A 21,551-nucleotide genomic window follows, 5' to 3' on the forward strand; every position below is an offset into this window, starting at 1 on the left:
CATGGCTGTGGGAGGTCCCCGTAGCTGCTGCTCACCTGCTCCAGCCGGGCGCTCGCCTCAGAGCTCTCGGGTCCCGGCTCCGCTACCGGAGCAACCATGCCGAAAAAAAGGTCCCGCACACTCGTAGCAAGAGAGGCCGATGCGCTTTGCTGCGCAATGGCCCCTTCTCCCCACACTTCGAGCCTAAAACGCGAGTGTTGAGGCTCCGCTCCCCGTGCGCGGCACGAACCTGTGCTGGCGCAGCCCCTTTAAGGGAGGCGGGATCCCGGCCGGCTGAGGCAACATTCACTTCCAGGTCGGGGGGGTAAACACGGGGGAAGGGAGGGAGGGAAAGAAAAAAAGCGAAAAGAGAAGGAGCCCAGCGACGGGACCGGCTGGCTGGGCGCTCGCCGGCGGCACCCAGCGCCGCGATGGTGAGGGGGTGGCGGTGGCGGGCAGGGACAGGGGAAGGAGGGAGGCAGGAAGGGAAGGGAGGCAGGGAGCTGTTCTCCTGCAGCCCCGGGTGCCGGACCCGGCGCAGGTAGCGGAGGTGACCCCGGGGAAGGGGCCGCCATGGCGGCGGCGCAAACCCGGCTGAGGGGCTCAGGCGGAGCCCCCTCCCCTCCCTCCCGCCGGTACCGCGGCCGGGCCGGGGCAGCCCCGCCGTTCGTTGTGTAACCGCGGCGCTGCCGTCCGTTATGTAAAAGGGCGCCCGGGACCCGGCGGACGGCAGGGAGGGAGGCTCGATCCCGGCTCGGTGTGCCCCGGTGTCCCCAGGGCGCCGGGAGGGCGATGACGGCCGGCCCAGACCCGCCGCCCTTAGCGGCCCCTCACGGCTCCGTGCGGGGCCGAGCAGCCGCCAGGGCGGAGCGGGGCAGAGCCCCTCGGCCGGCCGGAGTGAGGGCACAGCCCGGCTCTGCACAGCCCGGCCGCCCGTGCCTCCTCCGGCTCCTGCCTCCACCAGCCCCCACCAGCACCTTCCCACTGGGAATTGCTTTGTCCGGGCTCTGTCTGGAGGAAGCCGTGCCAAGGCTCGGTGCGTGGGCCTCGCAGAGCTCTCCCAGCACGGAGCTGCCAAAGGAGCAGCCTTTCCCTGCTCCAGACAGGCCGGAGCTGAACATATGGGAGCTGTTTGGATTGCTCCTCTGCTCCAGGCATGAGTGTGCAGATTTGCTTTTCAAGGACTAGCAGCAGCTTCCTGGGCAATCTAGTCTCATCCCTTGTCATTAAAAGCCTAATTTCAGTCAATCCCCTAATAAAGTTATGTGTCATTGTTATTGAAGTAGGTACATTTTGTGCCTGCTCATTAATCAGTGAACTAGGGTAGAATTTCATTGCTTACCTATGTACTGATGTCTAAATTTATGGCAAAACTTCCAGTTCATGGCATTTCTACATACCTTTGTTGCTGTGCTTGCAGTGTGCTTCTCTTTAATAGCTTTTTTTCCTGTCTATAGTTTATGTTTATTGTGCTGTATTTATTTATGGGTAGCATTTGTATCTCTCACCTTTTGATCCTCTAGGCTAAGAAAAGCTGGGTTTATGTCCTATTCCTGATGTACTTTTCATCCCCAGAGTATTCAAGTAGCTGTTACCTTTACACTGAAATGGTGCAGATATCTCTTAACATAAATAGTCCTGTGACATCTCCCGAGTGTCTTGAAAGTGACTCAATCCATCCTTTTTTTTGGTTTTTTTTTTGTGCTCCTGGCACCTTCTTTGGCTCCTTCACCCTGGTTTTTTTTTGTGGTTCAGCACACCACTCTGGTTCCACTCTCTATCATTTCTAATTTATCAACTTGTCTCTGAAGTTCTTGATATTAATCTTAAAATATGTGGTCTTACTATGTAGTTCTAATGTGTCACTATTTAATTTTAGGCCTCTTGTGATCGCTGCTGACTTTGTATCAGTAGCAGCTTTAATCTCCATGTTCCCACTTCTTGTTCCAGAATAGTTAACATTAAATTGGAGTTTTGAGCATAATCCTTCCTTGAGTCTGGCTAATAAATCACCTACTTCTGTTTAATTCCATTTAACTTAATTTAAATAGGATAATCATAAAGCTTTCTTAGTGGCATAAATCATGAAACTGTTTATTTTTCACTGCTTTCCTCTCTTAGCACTCAGAGGAATTTTGGTGGCTGTTGCTTGAGTTGCTATTTCTTAATTGTTTTCAGAATGTTCATTTTAAGAAAGTAAGTAAAGTTTTGGGGCTGTAGAGAGGTGGAAAACATGGTACATCCAACACCAAAACTGAGGCTCTAAATTACCTATTTTTTCCTGTTAATGTTTTGAGAGAAATGACTACCACAAGTTGAAAAGTCCTTAATCCTGTACCCATCTCATCCTTTGAGACTTCAGAGAGGGAAAATCAGGTGGTCCTGGCTTACAGAGACTTTGCATGTTTGGGGTTTGTCGTGCTGAGTCTGCAATTTGGTGTAAAACTTGGGGAGCACATCACAGGCATGGCTCTTTTAGAGGTGAAATTGGGATTTCTCTTCCAGTGTTACATACTGATTTATTGAGGGGGAACAAGAACCAGCCAAAACAAAACACTACTGATGGAAAAAAAAATTTGATTTTTAATGAGTCTGAGAGACAGAGCCCGTAGGAACTGAATCTGCCAGGCTGGAGTTGGTAGGATCACAACCTCTGTAATGAGAAAGGCCCACACAGCCGTGGAGTTCTTTTTCTTTTCTTTGTAGAGCTAGGTTGTAATGACTGACAGAAAACAGCAGCTATACCTGTTTGTTATTTTTCTTTAGGGGTTGTTATATAAGCAGGTACTTCCCTGGTGATGCTTCCCCAAATGAACAGGATTTTATTTTGATACTCACACTCAGCCATTATAAACTGGGCTTATAATGTTTGCCTTAAAGTTCTTTAGCTTATTCCCAGTTCTTTAATATGTCCCCTTAAGTTCTTTTTGCTTTTTAACTGCACTTCTAAATATGTGTTGAGTATATTCTAGTGATGTTTAAAGCTGATTGATGGAATTCTCAAAGGAAAAAGTGGAGGATAATGTTCTTTGGGAGAACCTTTCCAACTGGCGTGAGCTCGAAGCTGAGCTGGTAACATCAAGTGGAAGCTGGTTTTGCATTTCAGTTCACCTCTGTATTGGATTACTGTTACAGGGCAGTAACCAGGCAGTTTACCCCATCCCCCTGCACACTTTTGGTCTGCTTTGATTATACTGAGCACTTTAAAAGTTTTTTTTAAAAATAATTAATTTAAATAAGCTTCTAAAAGCCCATCTAAATGCAATTATTCTACTTTTTATGCTATTCCATAAGCTAGCCAGGTTTTAGATATGTCACATGACTCTCATAATATATGTTTTAGTTAATGAAGGCACCCCAGCTTGCATCATGTAATTCATAATTCTGTGGTTTGGGGAATTAATTATTTTTTTTTCTGGTTACTCAATTAATTTGATATAATGAAAGAAACTGTGAGGTTAATTGAAGTATCAGATAATTAAGATGACTATGAAAAAGTAAAATAGCATAATGGGAGTTCTACTTAAAAACTGCTGGGTGATGTTTATTAAATAATAACAAAAAAACCTAAAGTGCTCTGCTATGGTTGACATACATTTATAGTGTCTCATTGGACACAAAGTGAAGTGATCAGAAAACAAATGGCAGGTTTATCTTCAACCTGACATTCAAAAGCAGAGCTAGAGAAATGAACCACTCAAATTCTGACCTTGTAAGAGCTTAAATACAACTTTAACTGGGCAATATTGTCTTGAAGTACAGAAGAGTGAGGGAAGGAATGCCTCCAGCTCACGTGAAAGGTTTCCAGGCTGCATTTGAGTTGTTCTATTTCAGCAGCAGGCAGTTTAGGAAATGGTTTTTAGGGTGCTTGTCAGAGGACTTCATTAGATACAGATAAAAACATTTTGCCCAGGGTACCTCAGGAGCCTTTGTCAGGGGTGTTTCCTCAGCCTTCTGGCAGCAAGTTGAAGAAATATTACAAATGTCTCCTATAATGGGAATGAGTGGAGTTAATAAAAGCAGAACTGTTTTGTTTGCAAGTGTAATTGATCCCTGCTTGTGCTTTTTGTTCCTTGATTGTATGGAGATGCCCTGCGTGAACTTCCAGAGGGATTATGTAAAAATTAAACTTGCATTTCCAAAGGAAAGATTGGCCACTCAGAGGTACTGGTTGAAAAAATAGTTTTCTGAGTCATATGCCAGTGGCCTATCTACAGGGCTAAAAATTCTCGTTGGAGTTTGTTCACTGATACATCAAAGTGTTTCAGCTTTTCTGGCAGACAGGAAGGAACAGTTCCAGGAGGAATGAAGAGAGACAGGATTCTGGTTTTGTCATCTTTGAGCATCAAATTAGAAACACAAGATCTAGTGGAGATGTGGATGTCTTTGCTTCTGTGGGAATGATTTTCATACACCTTTGAGTAAAGATTCTGATTTTTGATTCATCAGCTGTCATAGAAGTCTTGGGTATATATATTGATTTCAAGTTTAAAAGGAAATTTTCCCATCTCACATAAAAAGTGTACTATTTAAAATAGTCAGGCATCATTGCACACTACAAAGAAACAAAAAGAAACATAAGACATTCACAATTCCAAATTCTGTCCTTCATTTTCTTATCCTCTTAAGATTGGAGGCAGCCAAAATTGCTGTTTCCTGGTATGGAAGCAAGTTACATCACAAAGTAATTCCTGTTTTTATAACAATACAATGTAATAATGAAGTAAAAAATAATGAAACTTAAGCACTTAGCAAAACTGAGTCAAAGGAATAAAAGTTGCCTGTCAAAAGCTGCAGAAAGACCTTGCATTTGAATGATTTGGAGATTTTACTTCCCAAGCCTGTACTTAAATCTTCAGGAGCTATTAAACTGCAGTCTCTAATTGTTGTTAATACATGATTCATTAAAGATAGACTCCATTCCATCTTTGCCCTAATGTGGTACCTCCCAGTCCTCAAACATGTGTGCCTTATTTTAGAAGACTTATCTGTGTAACCTTATTTATATTTCTCCTCTATAACCTTTTACATATTTCAGTACTCCTGTGATCAGCATATTAGGCAAGCGAAGCAACAGAAGTTAAATGGGCTGAGAAAGAAAGGTGAAATTATCCAGAATTTTCTGTATAAAAGGGAAGCTACTATTTTTCCTGCAGATGAGATCTGACAACAGTTGATGCTGTTATTTTCAATATTGTCTGGGGGAGTATGTACCAGTCACTCGGCCTTCTTTTGTGTGGTGCTGGGGATGATTCACAGTGCTGAGAGTCATTCTTTATGTTGATTAATCTGTGTGCCTGAAAACAGTAGGTTATTATTAGCCATGGAATAAAAAAACCCTTTGAGATTTTCATGTATCAGTGTACAACCTGAAACTCTGAGGCAAAAGATCAAGTTTATATTCTGCCTTGTCCTTTGTACTCAGACCTCTGCTATAGATGATTTCCAGGTGCAGAGGGCCTGGAAAGAGGAAAAGAATCACTGTAATAGATGTTAGTTTATTGCTGCATGAGACTTGGAATTAAACCGGTTCTTTTTGGGTTTCATTTTTTGATGTGAAGCTGTAGCTGCCCTTTTCAGTACCAAAAATTGCTCCTATGTATGCAATTTGTCTGCAATATCTGCATTTCTTATGTAGGTTGGTAGTAGACTTCTAATATGCATTGACTTAAATGAAAGATTAAAAGAAATATTTTAAATCCAGAAGTGTAATTTGATTTTTAAATCTTCTTTCAGTCTGTCTTGATTGATTAATTCCCAGTAGACTTCATAAATTAAAATTATTTTTCAGCAATTGCATTTCTTCTTCTGGGAACACGAGTGGTGTTCAAAGCACAGCAGACGTGGCTGGCTGTGGTTCTGGGGGTGACAGGGGAAGGAGGCTCCCGTCGGTTTGGCCACTTGTTCATTGTGTGCCCTGATCTTGTGTGCCTCTGAGGGAGACATTTCCTCTTGTAATATTTGCCAGACTAACAAAAAAGACATTCTAGAGAAGTTTCATAGAAAGAATGGCTTGACTAAATCTTTGTTTCGTTGTGTTTTGCACATGACAGGAGGAAGCTTCTCCGTATTCTTTACTTGATATCTGTTTGAATTTCCTGACTGCCAACCTAGAGAAGTTCTGCACAGAGAGGCAAGATGGGACATTTTGCTTGCAGGAGCCAGGAATGTTCCCTCAAGAGGTGGCTGATCGACTGCTGCAGACGATGGCATTTCATGGTAAAAACAATCATTTGTGCCTCAGTGGTGAACTTATTTCACTGGAATGTGACATTGCAGTTCTGCTATATTTTCTAGTAGAATCTGCTGCTGCAGCTGTTAAAACTGTGTTCTGTAATCCCTTAATAGAGAATTTTTGTTATTTTTGCTTTACACAGCTTCAGCTGAGCTTTGCATTGCCACATAGATCTAAATAGAAAGTTCTTAGTCTTGGTTTATGATTTTACTGTTCCTTTATTTGAACATTTCTCACCAAAAAAAGATTCTACTACTTCTAGCAACAATACCTCTTGAAGAGCATTTAATTGGATTTTTTGACTGTGTGCCCCTGTGATTAAGTTAGAAAAAACCCTTGTGATTCATTAAAACAGTTTCTCATCTCTCTTAATACTTTTTTTGACATGGAATTATTTGTTTCAAAGCCCTCAGTTTTAGAGTGGTACAAACAGCTTATGGTATCCTTATATTTTGTGTACTGGCTTACTGGCTCTCTGTCAGCATTTCTCTGAGGATAGGGCTCCCATCTTGGTTGCTTGCTTTAAGCATGATAAAATTTGTATAATAAAATTTCTTATCATGAAAAAGTAAAGGTATAAATTGTGCTAGAGTAGAGATAAGAGACCTGTTCCTTGAGATACTGTAGACTTTTGTTAAAAAAATGAGACATGACACTAGAAAAATTGCTGTAAACAGACCAAACACCCTATCCTATAGATGCAGATTGTATTTGGGTCTTACTGGGCAAGTAATGGCTTTCTCAAGTTGTTCTGGTCAGAAGTAACAGAAGGAAAGGTCCTAAAATAGACAAGCTCACTAAAAAAAGGGTAATCTATAATATACACTACTTTCTGATAAGGAGTTATTTAGAGTAGTCCCAAGAAATCAGATTAAAGGAAACTGAATTGCCAGAAACTATCTACCAATGCTGGAAGTGGTGAAGACACTTCCAGACACCAAAATACCACAAACACAAAGAATGCAGGATGGAAAAAAGTGTGTAGCAGGTAAACTCAGTCTTTAGGTAGGCCAGGGAGAGCGCTTTGGTCTTACATGAAGAGATTAGCAAAAATTAAGAAGTAATTAATTTAGTGATACTTAAACCAAACTGTGATTATATTTATTCCTTTTACTTTTTCTGCTCCATACCAATTGTTTCATCCCATATTTTCGCTTTCCCTGCAAAAGGGGAAAGTAGTCCCCAGACTACTTGGTCAGAAGTGCCTGAAGCATTTGCTCCTTAGAAAGGTCTGAAAATCTTTATATTGGCAATTACTAGCCCATGACTTAAATCCAAACTGTTGTGGCAATGATGTTATTATTCAAATAAATTGCCTTTTTATTTCATTTTCTTCCTTAAGTATGTGTGAAGATAGGAGATGAAAAGCTGGGAGTGTTGACATTTATAACCCTGTAGGAGCAAAACTAGGACATGTTCTTCCTACTCCTTTTGTGTGGATGCCTGTGCAGCTGTACCCTTCACATGGCTTTTTGTAATCCTTCTGTTGACAAGACACCAAGATTTGATATTTGTATATTCAATGCATTTTTGATAATTCAGGGAACTCAATGTATTGTTTCAGTTAGGATGTTGCCAGTGTCTTGCAAGAAAAAGCTACTTATGCATTCTTTCTAAAGAGTAAAAAGACACTAAACAAGATAGTTGCTTTTTCTTTTTTTCATTGCTGTCTTTTTCTCCTTCCCACCCTTTCCTTGCCCTCTTCTTTCTATTCTTTGAATCACTTCTTAGGTTTCTTTCTCACATTCAGCTTGTTTCTGAGCAACACTCCTACCTTCTTCATATAGGACTTAATTAGCTTAATTTAGTATTGATCCTACTTATGAATTCAGTCAAATGCTAGATTATGTAGTTAAAGCAAGATGAGAACCAAACATTGATAGATGGTGCAATCTTGAGGTTAATGGAACTGTGGCCAGAGGAGAACTGTGCTCAGAAATTTTGAAATTCTGCTTTTAGCACACTTCTAACCAGTTCAGTGAGAAAAATACAGCAAATGAGGGCAGCACTCTAATTGTTTATGAATCATCCCCATATTTTATTTATTGTGTGTTCCATTTTCTGAACCAAGCAGGTAACGTGCATTTACTGCTTCTTATTTATCTGTCCTATTCTTAAAGCTGGAATTTTCCAAACATGACCTCATAATCTTCAAAGTGGAGTCGCAAACGTAAGATTTTGGGATCAGTGGTGTAATGATCCGAGGCAAACTACTTTGTAATTAGTTTTCTCTGCCAACACTTTGTACCCTTTCATGTCCAAGTGGTGGTGTGTAACGCTGGAGCCAAGCACTGATGCTGTTTTCCCACAGGGCTGCTGAACGATGGCACCGTGGGCATCTTCCGAGGCACCCAGATGCGCCTGAAGCGCGCCTGCATCCGCAAAGCCAAAATCTCCGCCGTGGCTTTCCGCAAAGCCTTCTGCCATCACAAGCTGGTGGAGCTGGATGCCACAGGGGTCAATGCAGATATAACAATCACAGACATTATCAGTGGACTGGGCAGCAATAAGTGGATCCAGCAGAATCTGCAGTGCCTGGTGCTGAACTCACTGACTCTTTCTCTGGAAGACCCCTACGAGAGGTGTTTCAGTCAGCTGTCCGGGCTCCGCGCGTTGAGCATCACCAACGTGCTCTTCTACAACGAGGACTTGGCAGATGTCGCTTCACTTCCCAGGTTGGAAAGTCTGGATATATCCAACACCTCCGTCACTGACATCACAGCACTCCTCACCTGCAAAGACAGGCTCAAGTCTTTGACCATGCACCACCTGAAATGCTTGAAAATGACCACAACCCAGATCCTGGATGTTATAAGAGAACTAAAATACCTGAATCACCTTGATATTTCGGATGACAAACAGTTCACATCGGACATAGCTCTTCGTTTGCTGGAACAGAAAGATATCTTGCCTAACCTTGTGTCTTTGGACATTTCTGGAAGAAAACATGTCACAGATAAAGCTGTACAAGCATTCGTTCTGCAGCGGCCCACGATGCAGTTTGTAGGCCTGCTAGCTACTGATGCCGGCTACTCAGAGTTCTTAACAGGAGAAGGAAACCTGAAGGTTAAGTGGGGGAATTAATTTCACTGAAAAAATAGAATGTGCAGGGGAAATAGAGCTAATAGTTTGTAAATGTATGTGTGCGTAGGTTCATTTTTTTCAACTGTTAATTATAATTTATAATTATAATTTAAACTGTTAATTATAATTTCACCTGGCTTTAGGTGAAATTCCTACTTAATTTTGACATAAACTGCTAAATTTACATAATACTGTATATATACATATACTTGTAAGAGGCATCTGGTTTCTGTGCCTTTTCGGTGAACCTTAGATCTTGATTCTCCATATCTAAGAAAGCTGAGCTTTGCCTTGTCTGAAGTCACTTAGTGGGATAATATTCTCTGGATCCCAGACAGTATCTGGCATAAGTCAGCAATGTGTGAGGGGTGGAGGTAGAATTTGCATAAGCTTTGAGCAGTTCATGATTAACACGGCAGATACAAGAAAGCTGAATCACTCAGCTGCTGTTATGCTCCATCACCACTGCTATTTCCTCTTACAATATTTCTACATATCTTGAAAGGTCTTCTGTTGAGAATACATCACCTAAGAAGCAATAACTTAGGATGAAAGACTTCCTCTTCTTGAACAAATCCTCAATTACTTAGCCCCTTAGGATGAGATGATGTTTTCTGAAGTGCGTTTATTTATCTTTTAGAGCCAGGCAACAAGACATCATTCCCTGTTCTGTAAAATCTGAAGGCAATTATTGGAGAATGAGCAGGTCAGAATTAATTAAAAACAAGTTGTTTTAGACATGTCAGTGGTATATCATCTTTGACACTGAGTTTTCCTTTCTGCTGTGTCTTGAGGATGATGGAAGCTGCAGAGGGAATGAGGAAGAGAGCCTAATGTGTCCATAGTTTAGTCTGTCTCCTGTGCAAGTCTAGTTTTCCACTTCAGTTGTAAAATTCACAATGCTCTTGTTATAGGCAAGTGGAGTAACACAGCTACACAGTTTTTGTATTTTTTCCCCCTGAAATTTGGCAGTTGTTGAGGGCCAGGTCTCTTGAGTACTTAGTTGTCACAGCTGATAGCAAAGTGTCTCAGTGTTGAAATGCACAGAGAAAGCAAGGTCCCCTTTGGTGTGATGGTATCCAGCACCAGGAGGTTATACCTCATGTTTGGTATAAAATAATACAATGTAATCCTTGCTGTTCAGAATAATTGCTTCATAGAACTGTCTGCACCATGAAAAGGCAGGAAGGAAGAAGGTTCTAGTAATGTGAAAGTCACGATGGACTTGTGGCGTTGTGGTTAGCAAAATGCAGTTTGCATTTGTTTTTTTTAAGGCATAATTGTCAAGAAGAGACTGTAGGCTATGATTGGTATTATTTCCTTTTTTTTTTTTTTTTTTGGTGACCTAAATTCATTAGTAACTCTACTGAAATATTCAACTGCTTAGTCTAGATACTGCTAAAGAGTAAACAAGGCACAGAACTCAGGGAAAGAGCAGAGGTAAAATATTACTGTCTTTACAGCAGCCCTGTGAAATTTGATTATGAACACTAGGCAGATATTATAGTTGAGAACATGAAACCAAGTGGAAATTTTTCATGTAGGGTATAATTGGCTGTACAACATGTCAGTAAACAGGGTTGCCCTGTTCTAATCAGAATATAAAACAAAATCCAAGATGCTGTCAGTTCTCTCAAGGTTGCACTATATTCCTGATATCAGAAATTAAAAACAAAATATGCCTGCATACAATACAGGATGCACAGAATTAGGATTTATATATTTATATAAAGTGTCTTTATATAAATATAAAGACTTTTCTATAAAACCTTTTACTTTTTTTGTATGTGCCATGTTAAGTAGAACAATTTCTGCATGCTGCCCTAAGAATTATAAAAAACAGTGATTGCAGCAATGATTCATTAAATAGTAGGACTGAGGAACAAACCAGTTACACAATTTTTAGTTATAAACAGAAAATATCATTAAATGGAAACTAGAGCAGGCTGGCAATCGTTTGCTTACTGAAAGACTTGGCCAAATCACTGCCTTTGAAACTGCAGCTTTGCATTTTTTGAGAACAAAACTTTGCAAGTAAAATGTTGACATCTTGAACTAAAGATTATTTCTGTGTTCACAGGTGTCAGGAGAAGCAAATGAAACTCAGATTTCAGAAGCACTGAAGCGGTACAGTGAACGAGCCTTCTTTGTGAGAGAAGCACTCTTTCATTTATTCAGCCTGACACATGTCATGGAAAAAACTAAGCCTGAAATTTTAAAGGTAAAATAATAGTTTTGATGGTTCTCATATGTTCTTCCTGAGCTCATCCCCAAAAGCCTGTATAAATTAGTTTATAAGCTTTTACCTTTTTGGTTGTGTTTTTCAAGATTAAAATTGTAATGTTAAATAAAAAAAAGAACTATTTAAACACAGGGGAAATAAAAGATGCCCTGTAGTGTTTTATGTTAGGCAAAATTGTTCTCTATTAACTTAAATTATCTAAATTTAGTAGCATGTAAATTGATTTTTTCACTTATTTTTGAATACGATATGAAATATTCCTCAGATGCTGAATTCTGTCATTAGATCATATCTGTTTGGGTTCTAATCAAAGCTGTGTCTGCTCTTATTCACCAGACAGAGCAGTACCTTCTGCTGATGCTCACAAAACATTAATAATAAGGAAAGAATTCAGTGACAGCTTCTCTACTGTCACCCTCCAGCAGGGTAATGGGTGAATGGATGTTGTTAGTGTTCTGTATGGGACTGTAACCTGGAGCCCAAAACCTTCCTTAGAAATTCGTTATAGGCATTGGCTTTCCATGTCTAGAATGTTAGAGATGGTTTAAGTTTTGTAGGGATCCTAAAAAGAGGCACCAGTAGGACACATGGTTTTTATTTTTCTTATCCTCTTCAATGTTGAACAAGTGGCCTTGAATTTGGCATCAATGTCAAAAAGACTTTACCTGTCAGTTATCAACAAGAAAAATATTATTATTAGGTGTTTATTTGGTGAGATCAAAATTAACATACATAGCCAAAAACATCATTCAGGAAGAACGTGCAAAAAATCTGTCCTGACCTAGCAGCTCAGGATGTGATTCCAAATGATGGCTCATCACCAAACAACAAGGCACTGCATCATTATCATTGCACTGCAGAAATTCTGTCCTGCTTCATTCACCTCTGAAAGGGTTTGGTGATTTTATCCCAACCTGGGCTCTTTCTAGGAATTTCTTGCAATCTGTGCAGCCTCTTCTTTGAGAGGTTGCTGCGAGCTGTGCAGAAGGACTTGGAGCAGTGGAAGTTGCCAGCTTTGAATCGCTGAGCAGAATGAAATGTTATTCCTTGAGAATTCCAATCCCACCAGATGGATTTCTCACTCAAGTACAAGGGAGGCAGAAATTGGGTGCTGTGAGTCATTGTTGTGGCCTGGAGCAGGAGGCAGATTGTTCTTGGGGGTCTGCGTGCAAACGTGTGAGCAGCTAACGTGGGCCACCCTTGTGCTGCAGCTGGTGGTGATGGGCATGAGGAACCACCCCCTGAACCTGCCCGTGCAGCTGGCGGCGAGCGCCTGCGTCTTCAACCTCACCAAGCAGGACCTGGCGGCCGGCATGCCCGTGCGCCTCCTGGCCGACGTCACGCACCTGCTCCTCAAGGCCATGGAGCACTTCCCCAATCACCAGCAGGTACAGGGCAAAACTTCTCTGCTTTCTGTGCCGTCCTCTGTCCTGTGGGTCTCAACAAAAGGTTTCTCCACGCCCCAGGACCTGGGGAAATATGTTCATAGCAAGAAAGTTGTCGGCGATGGAGAGAGATGGGAGACTGACTCGGTGTGACGGTGTTCACAGGGGTCTTAGAGTCAGATCCTCGTCTCTTCCCTCATCCTATGTTTCAGAAGGCTTGATTTATTATTTTATTATATATATAATATTAAAACTATACTAAAAGAATAGAAGAAAGGATTTCATCAGAAGGCTGGCTAAGACTAGAAAAAAAAGAATGATAACAAAGGCTTGTGTCTCGGACAGAGAGTCCGAGCCAGCTGACTGTGATTGGCCATTAATTAGAAACAACCACATGAGACCAATCACAGATGCACCTGTTGCATTCCACAGCAGCAGATAACCATTGGTTACATTTTGTTCCTGAGGCCTCTCGGCTTCTCAGGAGGAAAAATCCTAAGGAAAGGATTTTTCAGAAAATGTGTCTGAAACAACTCAGTGATCAGAATCCAATTTTATTGTGGGATGCAAGCACTTATATACTGTTTTAGGGAGACTAGTAATGTGTACTACAGTGATTAGGTTGAAATCACATACACAAACTTATGCATATACCAACATCTCTTGCTTGCATTGATTAATAGGATTTTCTTTTTCTGGTAAACCTGTCTAATTAAATCTTCTTGCTATCTAATTTTCAAAGTTCCGTTCTGCTTTTGCCAAGGCATTTTATCTATCAGTTCTCTTATGCTCATAAGGTCCAAAGTACTCACTGTCTCATGCCCCCCAATAGAAAGTGTTCCGAAATTTTTGTGTTTCTAATGAAGCGATTGTTTTATATTTCTCACAGCTGCAAAAGAATTGCCTTCTTTCACTATGCAGTGACAGAATCCTTCAGGATGTCCCATTTAACAGGCAAGTTTTAGGTGTCAGTTGAAATGAGTTGTAGCATTGCAGAATATTTTTCTTCAGAAGCTTTCTTTGTTTGTGGCTCCAGTTTTGCTCAGTTTAAATCATTCCAGCATGCTGAATTTATCTGGCCTATATTGTTTTAGGCCTGTTGACCCAAATATATGCCATTGAGTATAGGTCTGAAAAAATCCTTTGCTGTACAGAGGTTTTTTAACTTCACCTGGATGGGTCTATCCTTAATTCCATGTAACAGAAGTCAGCATTTCTCTGAGGTTGCTTTTTGCAGACATTTTTCAGCTCAAATGATTTGTCCAAATACTTTGAAGTGTGATGGTCTACTGTTTCAGAAGATTGTGCCAAATTTTTCTTCTTTCTTTGGAAGCACTTCCTGTGCACTCTGATATATAATTAGAAGTAAGAGAACCTAAGTCAACAGCTTAAAGCTGACAGAGGCTCCTACAATACATCCAATTTCACTGTGTCTTTCTACTTTTTATGGTATGAAGCATATTTCTGTTGTCTGTGTATATCTTTCTTTTACTAACACTTATGAGACTTATGAAAATTATGGGTTTTTAACTTCCAGGTTTGAAGCAGCCAAACTTGTTATGCAGTGGCTGTGCAATCATGAAGATCAAAACATGCAAAGGATGGCTGTAGCCATAATTTCCATTCTTGCTGCAAAGGTATGGAATTAAGCTTTGAGATGATAGGATAACATTTCTAAAGTTTAAAATAATGCTGATTTGCTTTTGTTTGTTTACAGCTTTCAACAGAGCAAACAGCTCAACTTGGTGCAGAACTCTTCATTGTTAGGGTAAGTCAGATGCTTTCCTGCCATCCCATCCTCTCCCCCTGTTCATACTAGCAGTATTCCTGAAGATGCAAAGTAAACATAAGGAGATAAAATTCTAAGAACATATTAACATGTATTCAGGTGAAAATGATTGGGAAGGTAAGCCAAAGTGGAAAAACTTGACACAATTCATGCAAAGTAAGATAGCAAGACATATCTTGATTTGAAATTCATCGTTTAAAATGAAAGATGCTCAGAATGAGAATATGTGAAGTAAATACTGCTGTAAAGGTTCAGAGTTCTGTGGGTGGTTTTGTGCCATCTGTAATAGCCCTGCACATGTAATTACTGTGGAAACAAAGGAATTCCTTTAGCAGGCAACCGTGTTCAGAGCAGAGGTAAAAAGTTTAATAGCCAGTTTATTTTCTATAGTTTGACTCTAAGCATGTTTATCTTTGTGTATAAATGGCAGCTATGCATTGCCCACTTAGTGTAGAAAAAGCAGAGGAGTTATTACATATATTGACATTTTGATGTTTTTTTTTTCCCCCAGCAACTTCTACAAATAGTTAAACAGAAAACAAATCAGAATCTTGTAGATACCACCCTCAAGTTCACACTGAGTGCACTTTGGAACCTCACAGATGAATCTCCCACAACGTGTCGGCACTTTATTGAAAACCAAGGGCTAGAACTTTTCATGAGAGTCTTAGAGGTGAGGAACGGGGGCTTGGTGGTGGATTAGCAGCACAGGTTTATAATTAAAGCTGTTTCAATAATAAGCATAAATGTTTACTTGTTTTTTGTTTCCTTTATCCACAGTCTTTTCCATCTGAATCATCCATCCAACAGAAAGTTCTTGGACTTTTGGTGAGATGAAAAAGAAAAACAGTCTGAAATATATACTTTTAAAATTTTATTTTGAAAGGATTTTTTTTTACCTTATGTTAATCTGAAATATTAGTTTTTCATAACCTAATATTTTTATGTTCTTCTTTAATCCTTATAATGTGTATTATTTGCAACTGACATGTTTTTGGATTGTTTTGTGTTTCTTCAAAAGTTATATTGAAATTGATGGTTAGAGTAAATAAAAAGAGCTTTTCAGAAAGGAGAGTGAGGCTTCACCTAAGTCCAAATATAAAAAGTAGGTTGAAAGTCAGTGGAATGAAGAATTTTGCACTGCTGGAATTTTTTTAAGTTGGGCTTGAGAATGTCAAAAATAGCCTTTGATTTAGTGTAATGTAATTGTTAATGGCATAAAATCACTTATGAGAAAACCTTTTTGTTTTGATGCAAATTCCTGCATAGACTGGAAAAATTTCCAAAAGCAAAAGTAGTATTTTGGCATGTGGTGGTCACCTGGATGTACAGAGATCTCATCTGAGTGTTTTTCTGTGTCTACTCACACAATATAATTCAAGTTTGTGTTTACCTCCCTCACGCCATCTTCTTTCTGTTGACATTTTCTCCTTTTTTCATTATTTATTTCCCCATTCTAGAATAACATAGCTGAAGTGAAAGAGCTCCATTCTGAGTTAATGTGGAAGGACTTCATAGACCACATCAGTAAATTGTTGCACAGTGTGGAGGTGGAAGTCAGCTACTTTGCAGCAGGGATTATTGCTCATCTGATATCTCGAGGAGAGCAGGCCTGGACTTTGAGTCGCAGCCAGAGGACATCTCTCCTTGAACAGCTGGTACAAAATCATGGTGAATTTTATCACTGTCTTCTCTATTTTTGTTTCAATGTTTGTATTTAACAATCAATGTTCTTGGTTCTGTATTTTACAGCATACTGCCATTTTGAATTGGCCAACCCCAGAATGTGAGATGGTGGCTTACAGGTAAATATTGTCTTATCTTGTGATCAAGAGCTTGGGGAAAATAAAGCATACCACATATCTACTATATCTGATATCTGCAGGTAGTTGTCTTAAATGGGTTTTAGATGCAGCAGACCAGCCTCTTAGTATTTATCAATGTCTCCTGTAGTTAACATGTGGCTAACATGTGTAGTTAACATGTGGAACAGACATATGACCTGTGAAGTAATAGTATCTGGTAATAAAGCAAGTAACTGTTTCTTTTTTTTTTTAATAGGTCTTTCAATCCATTTTTCCCACTACTTGGCTGTTTCATGACACCTGGTGTCCAGTTATGGGCAGTGTGGGCAATGCAGCACGTCTGCAGCAAAAATCGTATGTATTGAGAGAATATTACCCTTAAAATTCTTATTTTTTGGTACGTTATTCACTAGCATGAAGTGGGAAAAATAAGAATTTCTGGGGTATTCACTCCTGGGGCTTGACTAAATGGGGGAGAAAAAGAGAGTAGTGGAAGTTCCTTACATCTCTTCTATTAACTGAAATTTTACTGTTAGATGCATAGTGTGAATTCCAAAATGTGGATTTGTTAAGATTTAACTACATTTTTTTGCTTGCACATGTGTTTTTATTCAAATAGAATATGCAAATATTAATGCTGGGCAACAAATTAATTTTAAATTAAGAGCAATGACTATGGCAGGTAGCAGTGTCTTACTATGGGAACAGAAGCTATAGTTATTCCTCATCTCTAATTGCCTTTTTGCAATAACTTGCTGTGGCATAAATGTCATTTTCTTAATCTCTCTTTCCCATCTGCAAAATGAGAAGAATGATGTGAGAGCATTTGATGTTATGCATAATTTTTGGGAAAAGGAAATAAATCCCCCAACCATACCTAAGTGTAGGAGGGGACAAACCTTCCTGGCTTTTAATATTGGGGTTTTTTTGACAGAAATTTTTGTCATGAATATGTCTATATAAAGCAGATTTCTTCTAAAGTATTTGAAGTGTTTTCTGTGCCAGTTTTTAATCTCCTTGATGGCAGCATATCTAGGCTTGTTTATCCCTGTCCCATCAATCTCTATTTCTGCAGTGATAAGGCATCTATTCAGAACCCACCAATAACATCACATAATATATAACTGCACACAGAATGCTGTTTTGCTGCCCTTCATAGAGCTCATAAATATGCCTCTGTTCCCAGGGTACTGTCCAGAAATCTGTGAGATTTTTCATGATGAAGTCAGACTGTTTCAACAGAATTGTTTTACTGGTCAGATCTGGATAACAGATTTTAAATAAGGCCCTCTAATTTCTCTTTGTGCCTCAGTCCTGTTAACTTTGTGTTGTCCTATTTGTTCTATTTATTTTTGGTATTTTGTTTGCCCTCACATCTGAGCTTTTTTAACATTCTACTGAGGTTTGCATTGGCCTACTCTCTGATTTGAGACCAAGACAGAATTCTTTTATTTCTGATGGTCGTTGATGCCAGAAGCTTCTGGACAAAGTTGCAGAGAAACCAAATGTTCCACCCTACTGTGGGGGAAAAAGTGTTTAATTCTGAAATATGAAGATGTATTTGGGAGGAAAATTTTCAGCTTTTGGTGCTTGGTACCAAGAAAGCTTTTAGTAGTCCTAGAGAGGAGATGCTTTTTATTTGACCTCCTTTTATAGAAGATAGTGTAAAGTAGTCTGGAAGTAATTGGTTTAAATTTTTTTGTGTATCTTTTTCTTCTGCTGCTGTTTGTCTGTGTCACAGTCACCTCAGTGAGGTAACCTAACTAAAATATTTGTAGTGCCACAGTAAATGTGATCCCCAGCGAAATGCTCAACATCAGCATTAAAACAAGTCTGGTGTTGCACCACTGAGATGAATGGTGAAATTGGGCCCATCTGAGGTAATGCCCTGTGGATTGCATTACAGTCATCCTGACCTTTCCATAACAACTTCTGCAGCTTGCACATTACATCCACCCTACAGCTCTTTTTATAGCTGTTCCCTGCTCTTAATAATGCTGCAGCTGATGGGGGTGTGATTTCAACTTAGTGAATTCCAGAATGTAAGTGGAAAAAACCCTGGAAAGGCATTTGTAGCAACTTATAATTAATGAGAGGTCACTATCAATATATTTAACAAACTATTGGAAGGAGCTAGTTTGTATTTGCTCTCCAAGCCTGGAGGCCTCCACAAATGATGTGGTATATCTGATACCATTTTTTGGTAGCTGTTCTGTACCAAGGTTTTTGGGAAAGGGGCTATTATTACCTGGATACTCATGGACACCATAGTGCTTTTGATTCCCATTTCTTCTGGTTTGTTTATGTGCACTTTAAATGCCTGTAGAGGAGGTGGGGGGAAGAGAGAATACTGTGCATATTACAGGGCACTTTCCAGTCAGCTGAGACACACTGGTAAGAGACCTGATTACAGCTGGAGTCCTGTCCAAATAACTCTGTTGTGCTGTCACTTGTTAAAGTACTCATGCACTTCTGTGGACACTTCAGGGAGTGTCTTAAATACTGCCTGGAGACAAAAGTGGATTTCAGTCAGTGTTTACAGTATCTCCTACCTTTACCCTAGATAATTCTGGTTTTAATTTCTTTTTTATAATCCTATTACAGCCGCCAGATACTGCAGCATGTTAATTGAAGAAGGTGGTTTGCAGCATTTGTACAACATCAAGGAAAATGTCCACACTGATCCCCATGTCCAAAGGATTGCTGTTGCCATCCTGGATAGTTTAGAAAAACACATTATGCGCCATGGGAGACCACCACCGTGTAGAAAACAGCAACAAACCAAACCAAACTGAAAGCTGCAGGTAGAGGAGTGTAAAGTATTGTCTCTGTAATAATCCTCTCTGATATGTGTGTAGTTGGAGTAATTTATAATCTATTGGTCACCATTAAAGTGATTTGCTGGTAACTGTGGTACCCAAACCATGTGTGGTAACCTTGCTGAACGTCACCTTTAATGGCAACCTCATGCACAACTTGTAAAGGGTCACAGCTTGAGCTGGTCATGCCTGCAGGAGATGGGACTTGTACAGATCCATATGCACAGCTGGAAAGAAGACTTCAAGGAGTATCTTGTTTTGTGACTTCTGAGAGAAAAGGCTGTTCCATCCTTGTGATTGCTGTTCATAACACTGTTCACCAGTTTGGTGTTTGAATAAAACTGTGTGTGGTTGTGAGATCAACACTTACGGACTAAAACAAAAGTCTGTGCATGCAGGTGACAGAGAGACTTGTAACTAAGGCGACCAAAATGTCCATTGTCTCTTCACCCTTCTAGACACAAATGGGTCTTCAGCTTCCTTTTCCTTTTGCCTGCAAGCCATGTTCTTTTGTTTTCTTACTGCTGGGATGATGCCTTTTTACAGTTCATTTCTCCAGAGTCCTCCCTGCTCCTGTTGAGGTGGGGACCAGCATCACATTCAGGGAAAGGGGAAACCCATTGAAGTAAAGCAGTAGAAACAGAACTAAAATGAGACAGTACTAAAAGGATGTTTGAGAATTTAAATTTTATAACAAGTATGGGGTTTTGTTGTGTGACTACTTTTGGTTGTGTGTGATATCTTTCTTTTGTTTTTAGAATACTCATGGGGATGGGAGAAAGCTCATTAGAGCAAAATAACTGCAATGACTTTGTCATGGAGGGGGTTGCACGTATTCATAGAAGGCTGGGATATTTGGTCACCTTATTTATAAGAGGCTAATGATTGCTTTCATTTTCTGTAAATATTCTGTGAGTATTGTGCAGTGAATTATATTTCCAAGCCATCACAATAAGTGCAAAGTATCACCCAATGTTCTGCGTAAGCCCTGTGTCAATTGCATTGTTTTGTGGAGTATGAAATTTTACATAAAGATGCTAATTGTAACAACTTCTTTCTTTCTTGGTTACCTTTGGGTTCCAAACCATGTGTTGAATGAAACATATTGCACAGTGTACAGATGCCTGATACAATGCAAGTGGTGGAAGCAAACTGCATGTCCATTCAAATGCAATTTAATTTCAGGTGTTGTTTTTGTTTATCTGCTTCGTTTCCATATTTCCATGGCAACTCATTTGCTATTCAGAGACTCTTCTGTAAATATTGGATAATTGAATTTAAAAAGAAAACTTATGTTTGGTAGCTTACCAGCGGAAATGGCTTCTTCATGATGACTGTATTTTACTATTTTTAAATCCTTTCCCTCCCAACTCCCATCCTTCACATAAAAACACCACCTCTAATCTTCAATAACCTAATTAATGTGTATTTCAGCAACCTCAAAAGGTACTGATCCAGTAATTTAATCAGTGTTGTGTAATTGTTTTTTGTACTAGAGTATAATTTTGGCTGGCATCATTTTAAACTGTGGATCTGGTTATATAAAGTTTTCTCAATTCCAACAGAAATTCAGCTGGCTGTAGCTTTGAATTATGAAAACAGCCTACAGGCTTTTATCCACCACCCTTCTAAGATGTCTGCTATGGAATTTCCTTTATACATGAAATGGATCACAAAACTTGTCAAAATTGGTGTCACTAGAATGAATATAAATCAATTGCTACAAGATTTTAAAATAAAGATGACAACTCTCCTTACAGTGCTGTCTTTTCCTAATAACAGGAGCATTTGCTGAAGCAACTTACCTGAAAAAAAAAAATTACTCCTTCATGCAGCACAAAATGCAAGGATGATGCTGGCATCAGGCCAGATGTTTGAGAGATGTGTCACTTCATGAAATTCTGCAACCAGCAAGCACAGAGATGCTAAATACCCATTTTCTTTTGCTCCTCCACACTTCAGGCAATCAGTGAGCAGAATTCTTTCAAGCTGGAAACTCTGCATGCCTACAAGGTATAAGTGCACTATATCTGTTTGTAGATGCCACTTATAGGAAGGTCTCTTCACACTCCTGTGCAACTTCAGGAGTTTCTGCCAGGGCAAAATAATTCTGGAAGCAATTTTCAAACTTTGTGTTCCACCTGTAGCATTTGCCATCTTGTGTGAAGGCTGCAAATCCTGACTCTGCTTTACCTTTGCAGATATTTACATAG

General features: G+C 39.8%; 1 protein-coding gene across 2 annotated transcripts; it reads left to right on the forward strand.

The window, feature by feature from the left end:
• The first annotated feature begins 158 nt into the window (after positions 1-158).
• LOC139594514 (protein zyg-11 homolog B) lies at positions 159-21,097 on the forward strand. Of its 2 annotated transcripts, none has more exons than XM_071436741.1 (14): positions 159-295; positions 6,033-6,198; positions 8,526-9,280; positions 11,379-11,519; positions 12,752-12,928; positions 13,815-13,879; positions 14,463-14,562; positions 14,643-14,693; positions 15,226-15,387; positions 15,495-15,542; positions 16,175-16,372; positions 16,467-16,519; positions 16,776-16,873; positions 19,124-21,097. In XM_071436741.1, the coding sequence occupies exons 2-14, from the start codon at positions 6,147-6,149 to the stop codon at positions 19,312-19,314; spliced, it is 2,091 nt and encodes a 696-aa protein (XP_071292842.1). In that variant the 5' UTR covers positions 159-295; positions 6,033-6,146; the 3' UTR covers positions 19,315-21,097. The 2 variants fall into 2 exon arrangements, with proteins under 2 accessions (XP_071292842.1, XP_071292841.1); XM_071436740.1 differs by lacking the exon at positions 159-295 and adding an exon at positions 296-413.
• Positions 21,098-21,551: the final 454 nt, after the last annotated feature.

Source organism: Agelaius tricolor, unplaced genomic scaffold, assembly GCF_023055355.1.
Source record: "Agelaius tricolor isolate 1412-34295 unplaced genomic scaffold, bAgeTri1.0.p SCAF_11, whole genome shotgun sequence".
In the NCBI taxonomy this organism is placed as follows: domain Eukaryota; kingdom Metazoa; phylum Chordata; class Aves; order Passeriformes; family Icteridae; genus Agelaius; species Agelaius tricolor.